Here is a 27,066-nt window from a genome sequence, read left to right on the forward strand (position 1 = left end):
TGGGTCTTTTTATGGGTTGTGATAAAGAATAAGAAACGTGGAATGAATGAATCTCTGCTGTACCCTTTGATTCTAAAAGTTTCACTTTTTAATGAACTGCCAACACAGTTCAGTGATCTCCATTCACCGAGGCCCATCTTTTGAGGGTTCTTTGCCATCTATACGGCGGTAGATGGCTATATGTGGTAGCCATCCTATGCATTTACAAAGCGTTCCTCTGGGTCAGGGGGTCATCCCAGCCCACTCGAAGCGCCACAAGTCACCCGGGCAACCTCCTCTCCTGATGATGTGCGTCTGGGGGTGGCCAATTGTCACCGTCTTCGCAGACATCAGCCTGCGATGTTCCTCTGATGGTGTGAATCCGCCTCGACCGGAAGATGCGATCCAGCTGTCCTCCGTTTCTGCCCACAGCATCTCCGCACACGCTCCAACACATCCTCCTCCACACACTGTACCCCCAGCCCCGGAAAGAATAGACAGCCTGGCCTCCCGTCTCTCACCTTATTCCATCTATTCTCCCACGTAGCATTACATGAACGCACAATGCCAGCTAACTACATGGAGGTGGACAGAAAACAGCAGCCCGTGCTGCAGCTGAGAGGAAGCATCACAGATGACTGATACATGGCTTGCACATATTCAAGTCTTCTTTTATTGATCATTGCACAGTAACAATTTACTCCCTTTTTCCCCAGCCTCAAACTCCTGACAGCTCATCGATTCAAACAGAGGAGACGGCTTCCGCACCATCACTTATCTTTAATCAGATTATAGGAGACACAGAAATCATTATTTTAGACATAATAGCACATAAAGACTGAAAAATTATCTGTTTTGGATTTGGCCCGCTGACATTTCATCTCAAATGATGGTTTCTATCCTAATATCTAATGTTCTATCCTCTAAGCTGCTAGCTCTTTCAATAAACTAAATGGAGCCTCTGACTTGGCTAACGCTGCCTCAGACCAGCGGCTCGGGACAGAGAAATGTGTTTTTAATACAGGAAAGTACAGTTTTGACCTCTAAATGCAACTCGGCACCACAGGCAGCCGTAATATCATCAGCGATAATGGCAAAAAATGGCGTGGAGGGGAATCAAATCAACAGAGGCATGATGGATGGATAGATGGAGGCGAGTTAGTAATGTCTGTCTTCACCCTCTGTCCCTTTCTCACATGCGGCTCTCCTCATGGGTCCATCTCGCCGAATTATCATACTTGGATGCTGAACGTGCGAGAACGGGACAGCTTCGGTTATGAAAGTGTTGCACATTTGCAGGGAGGATACATGAGAGTACATGCAAACAGGCGGCTGCATTAGCATTCGATATCCTCGGGCTGCACGGGGCCGTGTGATGCCAAGGCGCGGTGATCTCGGTCGCGGTGAGATAAGAGATCCACGCATCTCCAACTCTGCGCCGCTGAGTCTTATTTCAGGCGGCAATAAGGTGTGGAAACTTAACAACACGCAGACAGAATGTAAAAAAAATATATATATCTATAAAATAACAATATTCAAAGACTTGAAACGCAGATGTGACACCGACCCCCTTGGATTGGAGAATACAGCTTGCCTTGCAGAAAGAGCTCTTTTCTTGTCTTATTCAAGGGTTAATAGAAATTTAAAACAATTTCACAGCCTACTATAAAAAGGAGTGCTCATTTTATGGCAAATTAGGCTGTAACAATTACATTTCTTGGGAGAGGGGGTGGTCCATGAATGTCTGTGTACAGCAGCGCGCAATCAGAGGAGGCTTTAAGTGGGCGTATTCAATGATAGAAAATAATTACACGAGGATAATGCACAGTAATTCAATATTGACATGAAATGGAGAAATAGTAAAAAAAAAAAAAAGTAAATTATAAATAGTCCACAGAAAAATTAGTCGTTCAGTCTTTGGAGTTCCAGCGAGCTGAGTGCCTTGGCTGACCAGCTGCAGTCTGAGTCCTGTTCCAGTGGGAGTCGGAGCCAGCTCCTGTCCCCCCGCTCTACATCAGCTGGCTCCTGTGGGTCACCTGGCAGCCGGCCAGCACAACCCCCTTCCCCTTGCCAGGAACAGAACTGGGCCCTGGGCCAGCTCCTTTCAACGGGGGTAACCCCACCCCCCGTAGAGCTCCGTCTGACCACCTCCTTCATGCTGAGCTGCTCCCGTGCACGGCTTCACTGCGGAGGAGACAAAAGCACATCGGGATGAGCCGGCATGTTATCACACATCGCTGGTTCCTTAAGTCATAAATCCTCCTCCGCTTCAGTGATTTAATGACTGATAAGATGTAGTGGTTGGCAAAAAGAAAAAAAAAAAAAAGAAAAAAAGAGGCCACTTTATTAATTTAATTTCTCAGCAGTGGCTGTAATAATTAAGAGGTCATTTTCCTGCCAAACAGCGCAGCTCTTCAGCAGTAGCTAAGCAACATTTTGCTAAGTAAGACATAATTACTGGCAGACTGTTAACTTTGGATTAGTGCATTAATTTTTCACTCAACAGCTAATGTGGTCACAGGTCTCAAGTTTTTGAGTGTTCTGCAGCAGCATCAAGCCTAAGACGGACCCGACGTGTCACTTGTATTAATCATTAACACAGGATTTCAATAAAGAGTACTTTATAAGAATAATATGTTTTCATTACTTAATACTTTGATTTTGCTCAGAGCTTCTGACCAGCTGTTGTGCCTTTTCAACACAAAGAAACAAACAGGGTTTTATTTCCCAACATGCCTAAAAACTGGCGGCGGTCTTGTTGAACACATTCTTCAAACAAGCGAGTGACCTTTCCATCGAAAACGTGTCTCAAAAAATGCTCTTAAATGGTTCGTTATCCAGCTTCCCTCCACTGAGAAGCCACCGACAGTTCCGTTTCTCACAGTCTGACAACAAAGCATTACTTTTGCGAGCCTTCATTTAACTTTCTCCAGCCTTCAAGGCAGCGAGAGGACATTATGTGAAATCCCTCTGACACCTCTCTCCTCCTGCTGGTTCCATTTCGGGAGTCACCTTTTGTCCTCCCGCTTCTGTTTTCCTTCTGTCAGACAGCCTTGAGCTACAGATCCTCATTAGTCACTTTCCCCGAGACCACACTGACAACAGCGATGCCCTCTCCCTCAGTCAGACTCACTGAAGGCTGGCGAGGCCACACACCGATTCACAGGCACTGTCAAAAGCCGGACGACTTACAGGAGCTGGGCAATCATCAGAATCAACCAACCTTTGAAATGCTGTGAATATCATGAACATGCTGCTGCTGAAATACCCACAGGCATCTGTAGCAAAGTTTCTTACACAATGGTTTTTTGGGGGGAAAATGGGAGAAGTTGAAAAGGACCATACCAGCGGTCCCGAACGTTTTAGACCATTAACTTCAAATTGCGCAGACTTTACATCACAGCTACGGAGGGCTAATCCATCAGTTTGTCAGTGTCTTTAAACCTTGTGTTGCAGGACGGGACTAAACTGGTGGTTTCAGCTGCTAAAAAGCTTTACAACAGTGAGGTATCATTGAGAAGAAAAAAGGACAAATATGTACTTGTATATGGCAAATAAAGCTACAGCTAGAATCCAATTAGTACCTTTTTAAGATGGGCTATGAAGACTTGGGAAAGACATTTTAAATAAAAAAGGGAAAGATTTATATTGACAGATTTTTTTTTTTTTTTATACCAAAACAAACTAAAGTTTCTTCGTTTTTCATACTGTTTTACTTTGTTTATATGTGGCGGACCCTGCCACCCCTCTAGCTTCAAACAGTGTTCTGGAGACCTTATTTTCCTCTGAGAACAGCTTGTTTATTTTGTCCCTGAGTTGTATTATTACCTCATTAATATTGTAACTATTCAAAATTCTGTGTTTGATTTTTTTTCTCCAGAACCACATAGTGCCCGTTAGCTTAAAGACTGGAAACAGAGGGGAGAAGCTAGCATGGCTGTGTCCAAAAGTAACAGTGAAAACAACACTTAAAATGCCTTTTCAAAAAGGAGGTATACGTGTCAGACTATTTCTTTGGTTGTGACCAGTTGCCGGGCAACAAGTGGAAAAATAAAAAAAACAGGTTACTCACTTGTAAAATGATCATTTTAATTTTCAAGCATTTCTTTGTGCAGATAGAGGTTTTCTTTACCTTGAGACCGAACCAGGCTAGCCTTTTCCCATTCCTAGTCTTTAAAGCAACATTACATTACTTTTTTTCTTAGAATAACAGCTGCTACAGTGTCGTGTAAAAGGGTGAAATGCTCTGCCACCTTATCACTGTGTAACTTCAGGCGGCACCAAATGTCCTAACATGCCAATTTCTGCATAATTTTTGCTTAAAGCTAAGCTAAGCTAACCAGCTGCTGGTTGTGGCATCTCACTGACTGTTTGCGTTCTTACCAAGAATCACGTACAAACATTTCTGAAGATGACTCCTGGGAAGAAACTTGCGTTCTCAGGTGTCCATGAAAGCACCATTAATGATTCCAAAATGAGCTCTGCTCGCTACAGAAACAATGTGTTATGTTTGACAGAAATATGCAAATAGATAAAGAAGCTGGATTTCTTCTCTGACAGGCGACACATTTCATGAAAGTTTGAGGGCATCAAGTTGTTCTCATTCTTTTCAAACATGAATGGACACTAATGATTGCCCGGAAGGTAAAAGAATCAATCTTGAAGACTTGCTGCATGGATAGCGGTAATGAACAAATATGCAAGTTGCAAGTCAAAATGCTAAGGCATGCAATAACCAGTGGTGTGGTCCTTTGAAATGGAAATGGGCGCAGCGGCGGACCAACCTGAGGTTTGTAAGGTCTCACTTCAGCAGACTGTCAGTCTCCGTGGCACTCAGTGACCGATAGCTGTGCCTGGAGGAAGGACAAACCCCAAATCAATACCCCGTCTAAAAACACTGGGAGAAATTTGAGACAGAGATCATGCAACGTCTACAGGAGAAGATATGCTCATGCAACTCAAGCTTTCTTTTTTGGATAACTTTGTACAGGCAGAACCTTTTAAATATTACAGTAAGCAACCTTTACACAGCAAATAAAAAAAGTAACAGCAGCTCAACTGTACAGAAGATATTGACATAGATTTGGCTTTGTTCATTTTAGCAAGAGTTGCATTAACACTATCCTAATATATTTTGTTAGTACACAGAACAGTTATTTTGGTACATAAAATTCACTACTATGATATTGGAAGTTACGTTTTTCTTACTTTTGAGTTGTTTCTTTTTGTTGCCATGACTGTAATAGTATTTTAAGAAAGTGTACGCATTTACCAGCAAGTTTATGTCAAAGGATAAACACACTACGAAATTAAACATTTAGGGTTAGGTTACCTTTACAGTGGAGTTCTCTAGGTTATAACCATCCTCTCCATTGCACTGCCATTACTCTGTACTAAAGTAGCCATCGCGCCAGCGTCATTCATGACAATGAAGCCTAGACCTGAATGGTGGTTTGAATTCAGTTAATTTTCAGATGCTATAAAAGCAATTCTCATTAACGATTACGACCACAGGTAAGAGGATTGAAAAAGTCTTATACATACCCAGGCATTCAATGCTTTAGAACTCTATACACATTAGGAAGCTATCCAGGTTATTTTAGAGGTCTTACCTCTGGGTCCTTTTTAAAAAGTATAGAAAGAGAGAGAAAGAATAAGTTGTGCTCTTTTGATAATCAATCAAGACATCATTTAGTAGGGTTAAAGTCTTCAGACGTCAATACATTCATTTAGATTTAAAATGCGGTTTTGAATGAGAAACAAAGGAAAACACCTACATCTGACTGCTGAAGGTTGTTTTAAAAAAGCCATTTCAGAATTTTACTAGGACAGGAAACAAATAAAGCAAGTTAAGTTTCATAAAAAACAAACTAAGCTTTATTGACAAACTGCTGCAAAACATCTTTTGGACAGATTTAGTAACCTATTTAGGCAAGCTTACACATGTAGCATAATGCATTTTATGGAGAGGGTACAGATACTAGTGGCAGAATAAGTACAGTTAGGATGTTTTAAAATATGTACAAGAGTTCGGATTGAGCTGCAGGATCCCTTCTCTATAGAAAGAGAAGACCCATGTGGAGATTTTTGTCCCAATCCTTCTTTGTGTATTTTGTGCATGCAGTTTATAGAGGATCAGATCAGAAAATGAAGACCTGAACTGTTTTTAGCATTAACAGGAGGCCAGCTCTCGGCCGTCCTCTCATTAAATAAACATTTTGTCTTCAGTCTTAAAATTAATTTTTAACATGTAAAACAAATTGAGGATATGAGGACAGTCCATCTCAACAGTGTCTATTAGGGCTATATTTCAAAACTCTAAGTACAATGACAAATATTGCTGCCTAAGTCTAAATGGACAACGTTTTAGAACTATTTAAAAACAAACCATCATCAATAATGAATTGTACTGATTCCATTAACATTGATTCTTTAACCTTCACTTAATTTAAGATTGTTTTTTTGTTTCTATATTACATAATTGAAAGTTTAAAAGGTCTTTTATTGGGCTATATTAACAGAATTTTGAAATGTAGCCTAAATGGGAATCTGCAACTGACCCTCAACAGATTCTTTATATTTATAAACAATTAAAAATGGATTCCTTAAGACAAGTGGATAATGAGCCACTAATTCCATTAGAAATGACTACTCCCAAACAGTTAAAAAATTAACGATCAACATTGCAAAAAAGCCAGAGGGGAGTAAGAGGGGTCAGAGAAAAAAAACACAGCAAAATAAACAAAAAGTCAAATGAAAAAGAACAAAAATAGGACGCCAACGTCTCCTCTCTAACCCATCTAAAAGCCGCTTTGGTTGAGGGATTGGTGGCTGGTTGGTTAGGTGGTGCGACAAAGTAGGGATGGGGGAGGGAGTTCGCGGTCAAATCTCAAAAAACCAGGTCCGATTTTCAGTCCCCAATTTGCTCTCTCGTATAAAGTCCGGTGTAGGAAACGACCAAACCAAAGACAAAACGGACAATTACTTTTGTCGAGCTTCTTAAAGCGAGAGCTGCCGTGGTAGACAGGCGGTAGTCAGGGCGACACGATAAAGGTGGTGAGTCTGCTTCAGTACTGTCGGTATGGGTGCTCCCGGTAAGGCGTCTTGGCACCTCTGGAGGGGGGAGGAGCCTTCCCTTGAACTGATCGCTGGGTCCCATTCCAGTCATCCTGGCCTGGAGAGGACACAAAAATAAACATAGTTATAATTCAATATGGATTCAAACTAGAACTGTTACAAGATTTGTAACAGAAAACTAATTAGGTTTGTGGACATTAAGGTGGACTGTGTGGTTTTCTTGTAAATAGTGTCCATTTACATTCTCACCAAAACATGTTGTGTATCCTCGAGGTTTAACAAATGAGTTGGAATAAAAGGGAAACAAAACGCCCAATACATCCAAAACGGGGACACACTCATAAAAAAATGGCTCCATGGTGCCACTAGTGGTCAAGATTCTGAAGGTCAACTGTGTCTCAGGTTTGGAATCTAGTAGCCAGATTTTCTGGTAACCCAAAACTTTAATTTGTGTTCCATCCGTGTAGGCAGCTTTGACATTTTACAAATAAATGAACCAATCAATAAAGATTAATCCAAACCATAGTGCAAGGTAATTCTGTTAGCTACAGGTCTTAAAGGAATAAAATTACAAATGAAATAAAGTTACAGTATATATATTAACTACGCTTCAGCAGCCTCTACAATATAATGTAGGTCATGTTTTGTTGACAGGGAATAAAGTTTGTCCTTACCGTAAGACTCGTATGACTCTGTGGTTTCTCCGTGTCCGTAGTCATAGTATTCTGGCTCTCTGATGGTCAAAAACAGGGAGAGAGAAGAAGAAAAAAATCACTTTTAATCTTTGAAAGATATCAAATAGCTGCTGACTGTAATGTCTAGGGGGATGATAATTGGCTTCCATGAATAAGATCAAAGCTTGGCTCTCTAGCATGGAACATCTTAGTCCCGGCTGGTTCTCCTAAAAAACACCGCCATCCAAACTGTGAAACATGGAGTACCATCAGTGCTGAGTTTGTGCAGGGTGGCTAAAAAGTAATTCTGCTGCTCTCAAATCACTTTTCTGAGTGAAAATAGCAACTAGGCAATATGTGTGTGTGTGTGTGTGTGTGTGTGTGTGTGTGTGTGTGTGTGTGTGTGTGTACTATGAGGAGCAGGTGAAAACCAAAGAGACATCTGATTCACTCACGCCTGCGGCTGACTGTAATAGCTGTCGTATGACTCGTAGGCCGTGTCTGTGTAGCTCTCATCGTAGCCCTGGAGAGGGAGGGAAACAGAAACAGAGTGAGATTTAAGAGGAGGCTTGTTCATGAATCATGAATGTCAAGGTGTCCCCAAAGTACTACACTTGTACCAAAGCAGACACGCTCCCCTCATGTCTCGAGCATCCCAAATCACTTATCCTGTGTTGACGGACGAGCCAATCAAAGCTCACAGAGAGCCAGGAATGAGCTCGTTCAGAGCAGACGTGTCGGGAGAGGTCAGATGTAGCTACGTCAAACATGTTGGCAACTCAAGGAACACTCATCAACCCACTTATTCCGCACACGTCTTTTCTTATTCCTACCATGGCAAATTTCAATTTTAAAGGGACCTTTAACTGTTTTGATTAATGATACCACTAAACATAACCTATAATAATTGTGCTGAAGGCTTCCATGTACAAACTAAATGGATGAACTAAATCTACCCCCCACAAACAGTTGCACTTACATATTCCTCATAGCTCTCAGCCGCTGCAGCAGGGGTGTGTTGGTGGGGGGGTGCCATCCTCTGGGGGGGTCCACCGGCCGGGGGCCTGGCGCGGGGTGCCACGGCTCCCCTAGCGGGTGCTGCAGGTGGTCCTCCGCGGCCTGTTGGGGCGCCTCTCACTGCGCCACCTCTGGCTGGGCCGCCTCGGGACACACCTCCTCTGGCAGCTGCACCACGAGGAGGCATTCCCCTGCCCCTGGAGAAAAAACAGAATTAATACTCCCTTCTTCTACTTGAAGGACCATACAACCTTCTTATCTGTAGCTGATAAGTAATGTAGCTGGTTAGCTTAGGCTTGGCTAGAAATGGATAAAAACTATTAGATCAGCCATTGCCAAAGGTAAATGTAATTTATTGGTTCTTTAAAGAACATGCTTTAAAAAAAAAAAAGCTAGAGGTGGATTTTGTTACTTTCACTCTAACCAAGTTAGCTCTCCCCGTTTTAAATCTTTATTCTAAGCTCAGCTCACCACCTTCTAGCTCCAGCTACATTATTTATCAGACAGAACTGCGAGTAATACTGATCTCGTCATCCACATCTTTGCTAAAATGTCAACAAGAAAAGCTAAATTTTAGCACATTTACACTATATGATTTTTCTTTACATCAAAAGAACTTCACATTCATAAACAATTTAGTGAGGGTTTGGAATTTTTAGACTTCATATTCCTTCAGTCACTGCAGTCCTTTCTGACAATAGGTTTACAGTCAAAAAATGTTGCCTGCTTTCCACAAATTACACATCAGCAAATGAAAAAAAAAACTGCACAATTACAGAAAAAGGAGCACATATAATGTTTCTTCTGGTCTGGCTCAGCATTTTCAATGATACGTTGATAGAGTGATGCTGATGAACAACAGTAACTCTGTGCTCCTTCAGTGACCCTGCAGCTGTTATATGAGAAACCCTGTGTGTATGTGTGTGTGTTTGTGTGTGCGTGCGTGCGCACACCACATGTATCTCCACACCTGTGAGCTCCAGCAGGAGGGACTCCGCGGCCCCTGACCATGCCCCCTCGGCCCCGGGCTCCGTGCTCCTGGCCTCCGTTCAGGTAACTCATCTCCATGAACTGCTCTTGGCAGATATCATCCATCATATCCTACACACACACACACACACACACACACACACGCACAGACAAAGGAAGAAAATAAAAAGATGAGGGTGAGAAACAAGAGCACGTGACATGGGAAAATAATTAAAAGAAAAAGCAGAGAAGAAGGTAGAAAGGGAGACGGTGTGAAAGAGAGTAATGAATAAAAGAGTGAAACACAATTACAGAGCCGCTCACAACACAGCATCCCCCTAATGGCGAACAGAGCTAGTGGAAGAAAAAGTCCCAGTGCTAGTGACTCAGAGTGTTAAAGAGAGGAGGGGGGAGGGTCGTGGATGTGGGAGATTGGAAAGCATCCATCCACACTTGGTGCCTTCCTGTGCCTCTCTGTCATGCACAAAATGTAAACCACTTCTCCCTGCACTTCTCGACAAGTCTGGTATGACTGCATCAGCGGTTACCTTATTCTATCAACAAAAACAACAAGTAGGGATGGATTAGTGCAGCTGCCAGTCTGAGCAGCACAAATCCCGCAACACAATCCCCCTCTTTTCTACTGGGAGCCATCGCAAAGGCTGCACTGTGACCCAATCAATGTATTTTCATAAATCAGACTTGGAACAGTGATGGAGCTCTAATGATCGTGAAAAGGAACAAAAAAAAAGCCAGATAGAAGAATATGCAGCAAAGGTGTCAGTTTTTTAAAATTTATCTGCAGCTAAAGAAGCAAATGTGAGCTATTTGACTGATTAGAAATGAATGGCAGGCAAGGAATAGTGTGGCTGCAGCTGTATTTAACAAGCCAGCCAGGTGACTCATCTTTACCCATCAAGGTGTTTAGATTAATTCTCTTCAGACATTAAACTATATAGAACATATCCTTCTAAAGCGTCAGTTTCGAGGTTCTGCCATCCTTCACACAGATGCGAGTCTGCTTTGGCTTGTACATTGGTAGACTTCCAGGTAGAGAGATATAAAAGAGATGCGGAAGAACAAAAGAGCCAAAGCCTTCAGGAATACCTGAGGAGGAGTACGGCTAATACATAAAACATTTCAACAACAAATCACATTCGTCCATTTTCTCATAACCTGAGCCTGTTATTAAAATATGGCCTGGTTCCAAATGAAGGCAGTCAGGCCTGACAGATTATGGCCTTAAGTTGTAACAACAGCTCTGCAGTCAACAGCGTTCTACATAAAACAGCAATACCAACATCATACTGGTCCATCTTCTATAGCATCCTGCACACCAATTAAAAAATGTGGGCACCTTGTGAACTCCTAGACCCATCAGGCCCGCTTTGGCAGGAGCCTTTGTTAAAGAGCTATAGGCCTCGTCTGGGCTTGACGGCAGACTGGGTTGGCCCGCACTCAAGACTCTCTCAGCATAAAACCAATAAAGTAAGCGTAGGCTGCGCAGGGTGAACACATATCTGTCTGGGAGCTATACATCTCCAAGCTGATTCTCCTCACTCCCTGAAGGATAAGATTCAGGTAAAGACTCAGTGATGAAGGGATATGCAGGTGAGCCAGGTGAGGGTAGAACACTGCTGACACAAGCAGGCTGCTTTGTGTAACTTGAACGCCATCACTCGCTCCCCATTTCCAAGAGTCATACCCCTCAGTCTAAAACCCAACACTTCCGCTCCTTTTCCTGACTCAGTTTTTAGGCCAACAGCCTCATAACCCCTGTGATTACAGATGTCAAGATTGTGCAAGGTAGGGTATGGCATGGAGTCTTTTTAAGAACACAGACCTGCTGGTGGTTTATGTAGAACGTATTTTTAAAACTTGTTTTTAACGTACAACTAAACAAGAAACTTCGAAATGTTCTGCAGTCTGAAATTCGACCTAAGGTGGAAAATAATAACATACTGAGCACTGGTGTATGATTTCTGTTTTAGGGTTCAAATGAAACAAGTAATTAGTCAAGCAACAGAAATTTAATTAGAAACTATTGACATTCATTTTAAATGTAATCTTTTTAAAGCTAAAACACCAAACATTCCTCAATTTCAGCTTCTTAACTCTGACAATCTGGTGTTTTTCTTTGGCTGTGGTGTGACAGTGAATTATTCATTTCTTATTCGTTAAGGTTGTTTAGACAAAAGAAACTACTGGAAAATATCATCTTCACCTATTTCAAATTTTAACAGCATCTTTCACAACTTTGCTAAATAATTTCTTTGTCGATTAAATATTTATTCAGATTAAATAAACAATTAGTGGATTCAATGTGTAGGGTTGAGTTGTCACCTCATCAATTAACTGACTGACAGAAGATCATTCAAATCTAATAATGATTTATCAATGCCATTTAGGTTAACTTGTGTTGCATGTTTGTCAATATTGCTGACATTTTATAGGCTAAGTGAAGAATTGATTGCATAATCACAAGTTAATTAATGGCAAAGAAAATGATTGTTAGAAGCAGCTACAGTAAAGTCCACATGGACATGTCAATATACAAGCTCCGACTGGACCGCAGCGAGACAAACGCAATCAAACAAAGTCATACTCACAGGGAACAGGAACTTCTTGACCTCCTCCATGGCGTGTGCCATGCGCAGGTAGGCCTCTGGCACCGGGGCAAACACCTCGATGAACACATGCAGCTCCATAGACAAGTGGGCGTACTTTGGCTCGCCACCTTTCCTCAGCCCCTCCTCCTGGAACAAGGGCAACATCACAGGTGTGTTAGCAAGTCAAACAGTCTGTGTCTGACGCTACCATTAAATTAATTATGCAAGCCGTAATCGCATTTCCTCCACCTCAGAGGGCATCGAGGTGAGGTATTCGCTTCTTTTATATAGATGAATAATTACATCAAACTGGTGGATAACCGGTTTAGCTGGATATCCTGAAGATTCCTGGAACAGATGTGCAGTGCATCGGTGCCCTTGACTTTATGGTAACGTTCAACCAAGCTATCCTGCGAGTTGACGCCATCTGGGCTCACTGCCTGTCATCCCCCTCAAGTACAGGCCAGATGTGTTATGGCTTCAGGTACCCTTCCCACAGGTGTGTAACACCAGATGTGTGTGTATTACCTTGGTTTTGTCTCTCATGGAGCCTTTGCCCAGCACGGAGATCTTGGCTCCAGTCTCTTCCTGCAGACGTTTGATCGTGTTGCCCTGAGGTCCAAGAATCTTCCCCACGAAATTGAACTACAAGCAAAAGAAGGCGAAACAAAATTAGCTGCACAATCAAAGTAGAGCGAGTTTTAATGCCAAGAGGGGGAAGCAGCAATCGCCGTCAGGGGTCTTGTTGCACATACTGCAGCTTTAAGTAGTAGATTTACCAGAGAGGGTCGATATGAGCCCTTGGGGGCTGTAACACCGTCAGTTACCATTTACTATAATCATCCAAGCACTGATCCAGAACCAACTTGTGCTCAAAAGCTGCCATCTATACCTCCTCAATCCTTGAACAAAGTAATTATAATGTGTATATGATGTGTCCTGCAATTAGCTGTCACTGCCAGGCACATTTAGCAAAGAGTTGCCCCCCCACAGGAAGCAGCTCCTCCAGGATTTGTAAAAGTGGCTTTTATAATGTGAAAACCCTCATTAGCTTTGTCGGCTCTGACACGGTAGACTGATGTTCCGACTAAGTATGGCAAACTAAAACAAGCCTTCTGGAGATCAGAGAGCCATCTTATCCTAAACACCAGACTCCCACATTATATTGATCTGATGCTCGAGGTGGGGCAGCATCTATAGATCTTATTGTTGTTAGAACTTCTGGGGTTGGGGGGTGTATGTTCTGTCAGAAAAAAAAAGTAAACCAAGTCTTTGAAGTTACACTAAAGTCATATAAACCTTTTTGACTTGAACTGATGCAAATAAATTCAACTTCATGCAAATGAAGCGTTACGCAACGGTAGCTGAATTTCACACAACGGATTATACCCTCACATGCCTTCTCCATCGTTTTAAACCATCATCCTGAAAATCGACGTAGCCTAACATGTGAGTCAAATATAGATTGAATAGATGTGGGTGAATACACTTCAGGTTACATGACCGAGCCAAGTAAGAAGACATTTGATGAACACAAACAGAATAGGAACAGCCAATCCTCCACTTCAATTTAAAGCCATCCTCACCATAATAACAATACCATTTTGATCCTTTTAGCGATATTCTAAAATATGCCAGTATCTGCTGTAATTATACTCTGGAGCTTAAGGATCAAGGTTGAGGAGAGTAATTTGAAACTCCCAAGTAACCCTGTGGCTTTGTGTAATTGAACCTCAGCTGCGGGATAAATTAGATCGAGACACAAGAAGAGTAAGAAGAGGAGAGAGAAGAAAAAAAGGGCAAATAAATCTCACCTTCGGGTACTGTTTGACAGGTATGAGCACTCGTTCCTTAAGCTTGATGTTCTTTGTTGTGAAAAGGTCCAGGTACGCTTCTGCCTCCTTTTTAGTCTCGCCTTTCTGGAGTCTATCAATTTCTGGAAGGGGAGAGGCAGCGTTTCAGGCGCAGTGTTGATGCAATCAGACAGGATGCAGAGAGGCAAAGTAGTAGTACATCTCGGTTATGAGGTGGATTTAATGTGCACTCGTTCAAGCACACCACCAAGTCAGCGTCGTCGCAGAGATTATCAGGTCATAAGCAATCTCAGTGTATGGGGCTAACTATTTTTAGACACAAACGCTAGATTTTACAGTTGACTCAGTTTCAGTTCTATGCGCCTGAGACTGTTCGCTTCTCAGCCTCATTTTACCCCGTTTCAGCCGAGACAACTTGAATGTTTTTGTGACTGACCAAAAGTGATTGAATGTCGATTAAACAATGGTGCCGTTTGATGATGGCGTGTGATGGGATCTATTTAGAACCGTTCTGTGATCCTGTCAACACCCCCGATTGAGCCGATACCATCAGCTGATTAATCCAATAAACGGCAACCATTTGGATAAATCAAGTCAGCCGTTTTTCGAGCAAAACACAAAACAATCGCTGGGAATATGTTGCCATTTCTTCCTTTCTTTTTAAAAACGTAATTGAAAACACTGCTTCTTTGGGGTTTTTAATTCCTGTTCAGACAAAATAAGACATGCAAAGACAACACCTTGGACTCAGAATTCCATGATGACCATTATCCACTATGTCAGCGCCTCCTAATTGGCCAGATTTAATCTACAAATTCAATAATAAATCAGCTGTAGCCCTTATCCTGACCAAAATTTCAAAAACATCTTAGTTTTTGCATCACATTTTTGAGAAGCTGCCACCAGTGCTTCCCCTTCGCCTCCCGTCACCTCTGCCATATGGCACGGGCACAGCACCTGGTCTCCGGCACCATCACAGCACTCCCATCTCAAACCACCTCCTCACTCCTGGCCGTGACAACTCCTGAGCCCGCGATGTGCAAACATGTCAGCTGCAGCACAGTCCACCAGCTGCAGACCGGGAGGGGGAGAGAAGCCTCGGCAGATGTGAAACCGCACTTTTGTCTTTCTGGATCATTCTTACTTTCAACTTCAGAGATGTAGTGTAGATTTTGTGCATCCCATTAACAAAAGCTTGATGGTTACCAGAGGTACCTGGGAGTGGGAGAGGCAGCTGGTGGAGAATGACTCAACCACTGGGAGAGGACGACAACAAAGATAATCACATAACTAGGAGCACTTCAGTTTGTGTATTGCATACAGTGGCTGTCTGCTGGGGTGTAGCAGGTTTCCATTTCCTGTAGCATTACTGCACAGACTTGTGGTGCACAGTGTGACTTTATGGCTGTCTGATGGTGCCTTCAGGTACATCATTTCACAGCCTCGCGCCACTGAAGAAGTTGCATTGCGTGTTTAAAAAAAAAAACATTGATGAGAGCTAGCTGTAAAGAACGGGGAGACAAAGCAGGAGGGCAATCTCTTGCTCAAGGACACTTCAGTAGCAGCCGACGTACGGCGGGGGCAGAACATCGCCGCCGTGAGGCCGTCTCTCGGCTCTGAAGCAGCGGGGTGACCCCCAGTCACGGATACTGGCGCACATTTAAATGCTGCTGCGCTGCTCGGTAACGGGGCTGCCAGACAGAGAGAAACCAACAGGGGGGCTGATAGGACGGCAACAACAAGCAACTGTTTGTCCGTAGAGACTCAATTTCAAGTTCAAATTAAGTACAATTGAAATAAAGACATATCTGACTCGTCGCAGCTGCACAGGAGGAAGCGGAAATCGTTCAGTACAACATCTGAAAGTGTGTCTCCTCCCGGGGCTGCCGAGGTCGCCGTAGGCTATTTACAATCTCAGACATTAGTCATTAGCTGTAACATAATCAGCTCCCGCACATTTTCCATGTGGCAAACGCTCACACGCAGCGACAACCGAGCAACCAAAACGCACTTTCGTGTCAGCGCCGCGTTCTTACGGGGCAGCAAACGTCCCGTCCGCAAACACATGGCGGGCAGAGCGCGTGGAGGTGTGTGCGCTGGCCGAGGTGCGTTCACGAGCCGGTGTGCTGCCCCGCTTCACACTCAACCCTCCGCCCCGCATTCTGCACAACACAACACAACACAACACAGTGAAACACTTCTTTACCTGCGTTTAAAAGTTTCATGGCGTGCGTGAACGACGAATCCAGGCTGTCCTTCTCCGCCAGAAGCTGGGGGAGGTATTTGTCGTCGTTCTCCATTTTGAGTTAAGAGAGGCGGGAGTCAGTTTCGGTGCAACAACAACAACAAAAAATGGAAAAAGCGTGGAGAAAGAAAACCCCCAACAGTGATAGAAAAAGAAGTAGTCCAGTTATGTAACTACGGAGTGCCGCGTATCCTCCGTGCGGACGACGCTTTGCATGTGGCTACCGGGCGTTTCTGCGACGGGCTGCTCCGCTACTTTGCGTCGCTGTGGTTTCCCCCCAGTCTGCTGGCTGTGTCTCGTCAGCAGCGGCGGCTGGTTGGAAATGGGAGAACAAAAGCGGTGAGAGTCGCTAAAGAATAGTGATCCGACTCAAGCCGGCGGAAGTGAGCTCAGACGGACGTAGTTCTCCGGACTGACGCCGCCTACTGTGTGCTCGGTGGATGCGCGCCTCCCCCCAGCAGCGATAATCCCAACATCACATTTTCAGCGCTGGGTTGGGTGTGACCGCTGTGTGCTGACAAACTGATATAAATGTCCACACCTAGGAGAAGGTGTTCAGGTTCACTGCACCCTGAAGGAAACTCACAGATTCATGACAACATTCGCCATATCTGAAGGTGTAACGTTACTGACTGACGGCCATATATGGTAATCTGGTGTCAGGCAGCTCTATCTTTACTGTGATGAGTGGAGTTAAAGGTGCACTGTGTAGTGTTGGAGAAAAAAATTCAAACTAAGAAGATATTAATGAGGTAATCAGAAACATGCAATTTTGTCCATAACTGAATGGCTGCTCTCAGAGGAATATAAGATCCCCTCAGAAGTCTGTTTGAAGCTAGAAAGGTGGCAGGGTCCGCCACATATAAACAAAGTGAAACAGTATTAAACTGTGTTGTCCTTTAAGGTCAGTTTGTTTATTCAGTTTATTCAGTCAAGGAAGCAATGAGTATGTTGTGGCTTAAATCAGTCCATGAAGGGTTAGTATTGTATATTAAAGGTGCACTTTGTAGTTTTTTTTGGAAGACATTTTAACCAGAAGGGAAAGATCATTGTTGACTAATTTTTGTTATGTCTAAACAAACTAAATCAGCAAACTCTATTTATTTTCACAGTTTCACGCAATTTTGTACTGTTTTACTTGTGATAATATTTTGCAGACAACTGTTCAAAGCTGGGAAGGTGGCAGGGTCCGCCACATATAAACATAGTTAAACAGTACAGAATTGTGTTTTCCTTTAAGGTCAGTTTGTTTATTCAGTTAACTGGGAGGGACTGAAGAATATTCATCTTTTTAATAATATTTTTTGTTTGTGGTTTTCATATTTGCTATTAAGATTATGTGGGACATTTGTACAGTACGTTAAAGATGCACTACATAGTTTTGGGGGAGACATTTTCCACATTTCTACCCACTTTTCCCCCGGAAAGCTTGTTTGTTATTGCTCAGTCATGGATGCAGTAAGTATTTCTGAGTTAGTATTATTTCCTAATTAATATTGATAATGTTAAAATTCTGAGTTCAAATTTCTTTTCCAAAAACTACATTGTGCCCTTTTAAAAAATGTGGATGTTTAAGACGAATAGATAGAGATAGACTTGTGGTGTTTTAACCAGGATAGATAGATAGATAGATAGATAGATAGATAGATAGATAGATAAACTACTCATTAGAACCATATTCCACATCTAGTATGTATTGAATTGTTATACTGCAGTATAATACATTAAATGAAGTGTGCATTAATAGATGCGAGTATGATAATGATAGATGATGACACATCTTCAGCGTTTAATTTGTTAGTATAATTTCCGTGCAGACAGGGCGCCCTGAAGAGATGGCGCTTTCATTGCAGGCTCTCTACTGCCCCTTAGTGGCTGCACTGATCATAACAACGAGGAACTGGAACTGGGTCCATCAGAAGAAGCCTGTTCTCTGTCCAACCCCCCTTACTTTCCTCTTCACTTCTATTGATTCCAAAACACTTATGGGCAAGTGAAAAGCGCAGCAAGGAGACTCTGTGGAGCAGCATCTCAAAGATTGATTCAGACAATTCGGATTGTGGTAATGAACCTGCCGCGCCGTTCAGTGGAGCACGAGAGGTCACAGGTGAGAGCGGGGCTAATGCATACAAAGCAAGAGCAGACCCTTCCATGCGCGTTGGGTCTTTAAGCGTATACGGGAGCATGCATTATCTGCAGGCGGATGCTCTTTGAACAAACAGCAAAAAAACTGCAGGTCATTTGTCAGTCGGCTGCTGGAGTGAAAACTATTACGATCGACCGCAGCTGTACACAGGAATGCATCTGCTCAAAACAAATGAAGGCAAAAATTGTCTGCAATAAACACTTATGGGAGGCCGAAGACCCACTCTAACTATCAGCGTTCAGCTTGATCTATCTCTGACCGTTACAGTGTTATTAGTGTCGGGGGTTGCAAGGTTGTCCTGACTCCTCTTGTCATTGACGGAATGGATAGCCTGTGAGCTGAATTTCAATTGGCTCATAAAAGGAAGACTTACTTCTCTTGGCAGGTGGAGGAGTTCCAATTCGATAGCTCGCGCCCCTGCCTTCTGCTTGTGTGGACTTCCCCTGTCCCCTAACATACAGAGCCACAGTCTGGGGTAAACAGGGGCAGATGGAAGGGGGTAAACACTGGGGGTAGGCTTATATAAGCTGCCGCTACTCCCGATCTTTTCGCCTGACTATCTTTCATGCCCCAAAGATTCCAAAAAATGGCCAGGATTCAGCGTTCCCTGGGAGTTTTATCCTAGTTTGGGCGGAGGAGCCTGTGAAACAGCTTTCAGAGCATCATGGGACTCTGAAGTGCCACTAAAAGTCAAAGTAATGAAATTCCTAGCGGCTCCTTATGGCAGGTTTTCTGCACATTTTACAAACTGCAGAAAAACAACACTATGAGTCTACAGGCAGGCTTGCAGCTCTGTGAGTTTGTACTTTGGCACAGCGGTGCTTTGAGCTAAATGCTAACATGCTCAGATTTACAATGCTGAAATGGTGATGTGTAGCCATCGTATGCTTTGCCATGTTCACCATCACAGTTTAGCCTGTTTGCATGTTAGCAGCAGCATTAAGCTCCAGGTAGAGCTGAGGCTGATGGAAAGGTAATCAGTTTTGGTAGTAATTCTCTGGGGACCATGAATGTCAATACAAAATGTCGTCCCAGTCTACAGAATCTACATGTACACGTTAGATTTTACTGGATTAGTCTTAATTTAGACCTGCAGGTAGGGCTTCAGGGAAGGTCAAGGAAACGCCAAAATAATAAGGATTCACCTTCTGTAGACCTTGAATGTTTGTGCCAACTTTCATGGCAATCCATCCATAGTTCCCAAGGCTTTTCACTAAAAATAGAAATGTCAACCTAATATTGGTGCTGTGGGAAAATTTAGGGGTGTTCAAAGCATCATGGCAATCTATCCAGTAGCTATCAAGATGTTTTACTCTGGAGCAATTTGTCGGTCCAACCTTTCAACGAACATCCCTTTCACATCATCCCTTCTTTCCTGGGGTATCAACAAACAGCCTGCCTTCAGTGCTCCCAGCCCCATATCACTCGATACCCCAGAATAATAGACTGGATATTCTTAAATTCATAGCTCACATTGGAATGAAAAAATTCAAAATGTACAATAAAAGTGATCAGAAGTCAACAACTGCAATTCACATCACAAAAGGGGAAGGAGTGGCACCAACTGGAGGTACATTTGGAAGCCTAGATTTTCTTCTCTGGACTTGTTTAGAAACGAGTGATGCACGTCAGTCAGGATGGTTTTTGCCATGTACCTCCTAAGAAAAAAATGTGATGATTTGTCGGCGAATGGGACTAAATGTGGGGAGAATAATGCCGCCTCATTCATGAACATTTATGCCTGAGTCACGCCACAACAATTTTCATTGGCAATAGGCCCTGTTCACAACCAAGATTTTGCCTTGGAATTTCTAACATGATTGGCGGCTGCATTCCTTTAAGGTGTTCTAGCTCCAGAGACCTGTTATTGTGCATGCTCACTTACTGACATGGCTTACTGGGATGCTTAACAGAATGGAGCCATTGTTAACCTTATCGGGTCACACCTGTGCTTTATCCTGCTTAGACAAGTCAAAACTTCTGCCGTGAAAAGGGTCTATGGTGGCCGTTTAATAATGAGTACAACAACTCCCATGATGCCGCGATATTTCACAGCATCGTCAAACATACTGTATGTTTAAATAGGTGGTTTTCGTTTCCAAAAAAAGGGCCTTCATCCCTACAGCGTACAGTATTTCTTAAGTTGACAACAGTAGGTGGGAAAAAAAGAGCAAATGAAAGAACTGGAGAGACAAATAGGAGGAGAGTAGGAATTTGTAAGCTTAAACCCTCCAGTCTACACACTGTCAGCGGAGGGCTTTCCTGTTCTTGGGCAGTTTAGGCACGAAAGCGAGCGAGGGAGCGAGAGAGACGGCTGGGTTCAGTCTGAGGGTCACGCTCAGTTTAGCATCGCTACAAGGCCACAGAAGCCTTTTTTTCCCCATGAAAGCTTTCAGAACTGTCACACCTGCTTAGGTCTGTAACACCGTCCCCCCCCCACCCTCCTCTTCCTCCATATCCTCCTCTTCCCACCCTCTCTATCTCTCCCTCACCACCCACCCACCACAGAATATAAGCTCTCCCTTCATCCAATCCCCCAGACTTTGTCGGTTCCCGTCATGCCCACGAGGTGATTATTTTGTTGATGATCAGTGTCCCAATGGAAGCTTCTGCTTTTGAAGAAGTGCTTTCGAGATTAAAACATTACATTTAAAGCTGCAAATTGATATTCATTTTTTTTTTTATAGATGGCTTGAATTGTGATGAATATCTCGTATATGTTAAGTCGCCTGGCGCTGTGTGGAGCATTATTCTATTTTTCTTGAAAGTAAAGACCTTTATTTGCATTGCAGGAGTCTTGTTCCGCCACCCTGAGACAGGAGCTTTAGGAAAATCCATTAGTGAGGGCACTTACATATTCTGCTGCTGCTGCAAATACTGCAAAATTGTGGCACGGAGCCAGCAGCCAAAAAACTTAATTTAGCCTCTTTAAAATATCAGAGGGCAAAAAAATAAAAAAAAGCCATGGCAGGTGAAACCACACCATCTTTTGCTTCAATAAATAAGTTATATGACGGGTTGGGTTATTTCTGATAGAGCTGAGAGGACTTGGTAAATGACTCCAGTTATTCTCATTTTTTTAAAAAAAGAAAAGGAGAAGCTCATTTTGATGAGAGAAAAGGTGAGAACCCCTTATGCCCTAATAACTCTGCTCCTGTTAAGACTAATTTCTGCTGAAATGTGGTCACTGTTATTACAACCTTTTCTCAAATATAGAGTTCAGAGATAGAGGGAAAAAAATGTGCACTGGAACTGATAAAAACACATTGTTAGTGAAGAGAACGAACACACCACAGTCATTAATCTACACTCAGCAGCATGTGCTCATTACTTTCACATACACTACATTGATTTTAACAAAACATTACAGTCTTAAAAGCTTAATAAAAATAAATCAATATCGAAAACTTGTATACACTTATACATATGAAGGGTCAATAAAGAAGACAGAAATACAACTATAATTGGATGACAATGTTTGCTTATGCTAACAATGTCCTGAAACGCCAGTAGTTCTGTTTTTCTCTGCCCAAGTGATGTCTGTTCTATCTATTTCTTGGTAGAAATCAGTTCCACAGAAAATATACTCACAGCAAGGTCTGTGAATCGGTACGTTTCATTCGTTTTTTTAATGTAAAGTTTCAGTTTTGTGAGCACCACAAACAAAATCCTTTGGGCTGTCGAACAGATGGATCTGAAAACCTGGGCAAATTAATCCAAAACTATCTGCGTGGAAACGATGGGGGGGGGGGGGGGGAACAGGTTTTAAAGGGTCTTAAACAATGAATCAAATGAGCAGTGCAATCTACAGATGTTTTCAGCATCTTTTAGCAAATTGTTTTAGTGTTACGGCCCGTCGTTTTGACTGCGTCGGGTCTCACACTCTCAGCAGGCTGTGTTGTCAGAGGACTCTCAGAAGCAGCTGCGTCAATAGTTTCGTCAAGTTCCTTCGAAAGACAAAGCCCTCTCGTCGACTTAGGAATCATAACTCATCCATCAGGGGATGTATAGGTTGATCCCCTTTTACACAGCTTGTTCAAAGCAGGACCGTGGTGATGTTATTTAGCCTCGCAGTTTTGTGTGAACGGCACAAGGACGTAATGGAGTGGTACTGGTCTTCTATCTATCTATCTATCTATCTATCTATCTATCTATCTATCTATCTATCTATCTATCTGTCTGGTTAAAGCACCACAAGTCTTTGCCTAAACCAACACATTCGCAATGTTAGAACTCAAAGAACGTCTTTAGCTACATTAGCCTCTGGCAAGCTAACTATATTAGCTAAAAGGTCGCTTTATTTTTCAAGTTGGCAAAAACAGACCACATATCACATACCAGTTATATTTGACTTGACTGTGTTGTGGCCCAGAAGCACAGGTCTAAAGGGATGATACTCATGATCTTTGTCTGTTGGACGTGTAAGCTAGCAACTGTTTGCTTCATTAGCCAATTAGGCAACTTTATAGTCAGGCTGTGTGTCTGCTAGTATGTTTTGGCATGGGCTACTTATCCTAAATAAGGGGCATGGGCCTTATATAGTCAGGAACTAGGCCCTCTTCAGTTTAGCATAATTTTTGATCAGCTACACAGTTTGTTCTTTTCGCTAAATACAGTTTGTTATGACCTACCAGTCATGTTCTATTAGGTAACCCAACATAGTGCATGCTTGCTTAACAAAGACCCACTTGTGTGTCAGGGATACTTCTTCTCTGTGCACATAGCCTGTTACAACATAAACTGACTACCTGGTCATCATCCCAAACACTGGTTTACACGTTTAAAGAATGAGCTGGTATAATGACTGTATCAGTGGTATGATTTGTGCTCAGAGTAAGTAGGCCACTTGTGAGCCCAGGGGGCAGAGGAACTGCTTGATCTGTTTACTCAACCTCAAGGATTTCATTCGTTATTTTCTCAGAGTGTTGTTATAATTCTTCTGTCTTTCTGTGTGTGCACTGTGTGTGTCCCGGTGGATAAACGTGCGTGCGTGTGCATGTGTGTTTGCGTGTGCGTGTATGCCTGTGTGTGTGTTTGCATGTGCGTGTATGCCTGTGTGTGTGCGTGTGTGTGTTACGTAGAACATGCTCTACACTCAGGGGTTTCTCTCTCAGCTTCACACTTTGATGTAAGCTTTGCACACACTGCTGCCAAGATATACCTACAGTATTGATTTATGGTGCCCAGCAGCATTCATCGGAGCCAAATGAAAAGCCAATAAGGTGTTTATAGACACATATATATCTTCGCATAATGCCCCGCGGCTCGTTAAGTTTTTATATCCAGTGTTACCTCTGGGAGACTGCTCAGGTAGCAGTTTGCATTCAACCCTGGTTCAGTGTCATCAGTAAGCAAACAGTAAAGTGGCTGTGGGAGATGCTTACGCTCTTAGGAAGGGCTGCTAGACCACACATGGATTAAGTGAAAATTTCATCGTGCTGTGTAAATGTTTTAACACGCAGTGTGAGGGAATTTACCCATCCCCATTTCCTTGTATGAACGTAGTTTTTTCCTAAATATAATGAAGTGGTCCACTGTAGTACTTACAGCCCCTGTGTGCACATTTCAACTTATCATGAACAAACATTAAGTTTGTTGGGAGCGAGACAAGTTTATTCTGGATGGCATTGGGAGCAACTTAAATAAACTTTAACAGAATTGAATTGGTTAACTTTCAACGGGCTTAAAACATAAGAACTGTTAACAGATATATGCCCTTAGATATGTGCATTTTGTGACTATATAATAATTAAAATATCAATGAGGTAATAATACTAACTCAGAAATTTCATCTTTTCTATAACAAAATAAACAAGTTGTTCTTGGAGGAAAAGAGGGTCCCCAGAACTTCGTTTAAACCAAAAAAGCTGGCAGGGTCAGCCATGTATAAACCAAGTAAAACAGTACGGAAACGGTGTTGTCCTTTAAGGCCAGTTTGTTTATTCAGTCAGGAAAACAGGACGTTTTTTTTTTTTCTCTTTAGGCATAAAGGAAAGGCTGTCTGTCAGTTCAAGCCTGCATTCCAACATTTGTAACCGTGTCATAACCTTTATCTTCAGTGTTGCCAGATATCCCGTGAGAAACAAGCAAGCGTGCCTATGAAAACAAGCCCAAAACAAGCGACTTCTCTGTTCGTGGATAAAAATAAATAATAATAAAAAAAGAGATTACACTTTGCACACACACACAGATATCATCCTGAATCCAGAAATGTATTGCATTGTATCATTGTACTTAAGTTATGATGATTTTTTGTTTTAGTTCCAGGACTCAAAACAACATGACAAGCAATAGGAAGAGGAACACTAACAACAAGCCCAAAAACCCGCGACTACCAATATTTATAAGTGACTTTACAGAAAAACAAGCCCAAAGTCGCTTATAATAAGCGGACTTGGCAACTGTGTGTCTCTGATTAAAATGTCTTTCCCAATGCTACATATTGCACCTTTAATGTGTAAAGTCTTTTTTTTGCAACAGCCAGTCATCATGTAGAAACACAGAGATGCACATAATTACTTGACAACATAGATTGCTAATTTGCCTCTGCACGTATCACTGCACTGGTTGATTGCTTTTATGTAATTACTTCTTGACATGTGCCTTAGCGTCACAAGAGAAGCAACAGAGGAGGGAGAGAGAGAGCTGCATCAAATGTCTCCAGCCTCATAATATATTCATCATCCGTGTCTTAACCCCTAAGCCACGAGAAACCCACAAAGGCATTATTTTTAAATGGGTTTTGTGTCACATATTTATTTCTGTTGTGCCACAAGCCTTCCACGCGCAAACAAAATATGCTGTCTCACCATGCAGTCTCGAAGAACATGTCTATATCAGCAGGACAACACAGAGTCTGCACAGAGCCTGAAGGATACCAAAAGACAACACACACCCCAGTCACAGTCTGTCCCTGCTGCAGCCGGCAAAAGATACACAAGTATCTTGCTTCATGTGACAGAGCTATGGTTAAGATTTGGACACAAAGGCGACTTGGTTAGGTTTAGAAAAAGATTATAGTTTGGGTTACAAAGTTACTACTTTGTTATGGTAAGGGGAACCCCATTGTATTGGTTATAATAATGAATACATGGTTTATATTTGGTAATGACTGGTCATGCTTTAAAAACATAACGTTATGTGTACCATATAAATACACTTGTCATATCAAGTTTATATATGTTTTTGACCAAACTTTAATTTCAGGAGCTGGAGGGGATGGATATAGGGTTATAGGCAACAAGCCTGCCAAGCCAGTGACCACAGTTCAAGACTGTGCTTCAACATTTGTACATGTGGCACCATTGGAGAATCTTAAGGCCTCAGGAGATCTTCTGGGACGTTTGCGGGGGCCAATGCAAAGCGAAAACGTGTGTGTTTTGGTGCCTTAACCCAACCAGACCAGAAGCAGAACATAAAGGCATGTAAAGTTTCAACATATCCGTGGATAAAAATGTTTCTGGCAATTGGGCTGTGATTTCAAAGAAGGTGAGTACAAGAATATATTTTAACAGAACACAATCTAAAAGAAGCCAACTATAATATTGAAAGTAATGAAATACGTATAATAAACTAAAATCAGTGGGCTGGGGCCTCAGTGGGGCCTCAGTGGGGTTGCGTTCAAAACTATATCACTATATCAGCAAAGGATGTAGAGATGAGTTCGGTAAGCTTTGTAGGTGTGGGCCAATCTCTTGTGTATACCTTTAAGTTCATTCAGCTTCTCCAGAAATCCTTATCCATATATCGGTGGGCACTTGAAATACAAAAATCTATGTTTTATTTAAAATACGGCTTTATTTGCTTCACATTTTATGCTGTTAATTGTTTTCAAAGAGTAGACATCATAGGCTCTCAGCTGAGCCTCTCCATACCCTCAACAGGTGGACTGTCGAGGCCAAAACTGTGATCCTGCCCTTCAGAGTCTGCTGGCTCAGGGACACAACAGCATCAAACGGGGCTCGCAGCCCATCCGATATGTCAAACCGTGGTCTCTCCTGCCGCTCTATCAATAAGCTCGGAAACCAACAGAGGATTTAGGACATGTTTTTTTTTGGCTCTGGTAATTAGAAATGTGTTCAGGCCTTCAAAAGGCCTGCTGCGGATGGAGATCAGAGGCGTCTCTTAGCCGCTAAAGCTCTGTAAAGAAATGTCAGGAGTGCTGAGATATTTTCCCTCTCCTCACCTGCTTTCTACCTTCAGGGCATTTATAAAATTACAGCTGTAACTCCTCCCGCATTCAGTTTTTAATGAACGTAAATGATATACCTCGCTTCATAGTGCCTCTTCAAAGCCACCGTTCTTTTTAAGGTAAAGTGGAAGGGTAAAGGAGGGGAGAGAAATCCTGCCTTTGAGCTTCTTTTCAGGGTTTCCTTTGATCGGGGTCCGTGCCAATGTGTGTGTGCGCGCGCGTGAGGCTGCGTGCGAGCAGATGTGTACTGTACACGCCGTGTGTGTACATGTGCACGTCTTCATGTAAACAGTAAACAAAAAACGCCGCGTACCCATGAGTCAAGCATGTGTGATCAGCCATCCG

General features: G+C 42.6%; 1 protein-coding gene across 2 annotated transcripts; it reads right to left on the minus strand.

Annotated features, from left to right (window-relative positions):
* Window positions 1–625: 625 nt before the first annotated feature.
* khdrbs1b (KH domain containing, RNA binding, signal transduction associated 1b) lies at window positions 626–16,821 on the minus strand. 2 transcript variants are annotated; one of them, XM_030412013.1, is made up of 11 exons: window positions 16,346–16,821; window positions 14,140–14,261; window positions 12,854–12,970; window positions 12,326–12,472; window positions 9,718–9,848; window positions 8,710–8,944; window positions 8,186–8,253; window positions 7,731–7,789; window positions 6,965–7,153; window positions 4,764–4,832; window positions 626–2,163 (listed from the first exon to the last, which is right to left on the minus strand). In XM_030412013.1, the coding sequence occupies exons 1-9, from the start codon at window positions 16,437–16,439 to the stop codon at window positions 7,047–7,049; spliced, it is 1,080 nt and encodes a 359-aa protein (XP_030267873.1). In that variant the 5' UTR covers window positions 16,440–16,821; the 3' UTR covers window positions 626–2,163; window positions 4,764–4,832; window positions 6,965–7,046. The 2 variants fall into 2 exon arrangements, with proteins under 2 accessions (XP_030267873.1, XP_030267875.1); XM_030412015.1 differs by lacking the exons at window positions 626–2,163; window positions 4,764–4,832 and adding an exon at window positions 5,644–5,802.
* Window positions 16,822–27,066: the final 10,245 nt, after the last annotated feature.

The sequence above is a fragment of the Sparus aurata genome, chromosome 3 (assembly GCF_900880675.1).
Source record: "Sparus aurata chromosome 3, fSpaAur1.1, whole genome shotgun sequence".
Taxonomy (NCBI): Eukaryota; Metazoa; Chordata; class Actinopteri; order Spariformes; family Sparidae; genus Sparus; species Sparus aurata.

What these genes read in the sequence shown, in the direction of transcription:
- khdrbs1b (XM_030412013.1), bottom strand. Translation starts at nt 16,439, where the DNA reads ATGGAGAACGACGACAAATACCTCCCCCAGCTTCTGGCGGAGAAGGAC. An exon ending in CATGAAACTTTTAAACGCAG is followed by an intron (nt 14,262 to 16,345) that starts GTAAAGAAGTGT and finishes CTCCCCTTCCAG; the next exon opens with AAATTGATAGACTCCAGAAA. An exon ending in TATTACAGTCAGCCGCAGGC is followed by an intron (nt 7,790 to 8,185) that starts GTGAGTGAATCA and finishes TTTGACCATCAG; the next exon opens with AGAGCCAGAATACTATGACT.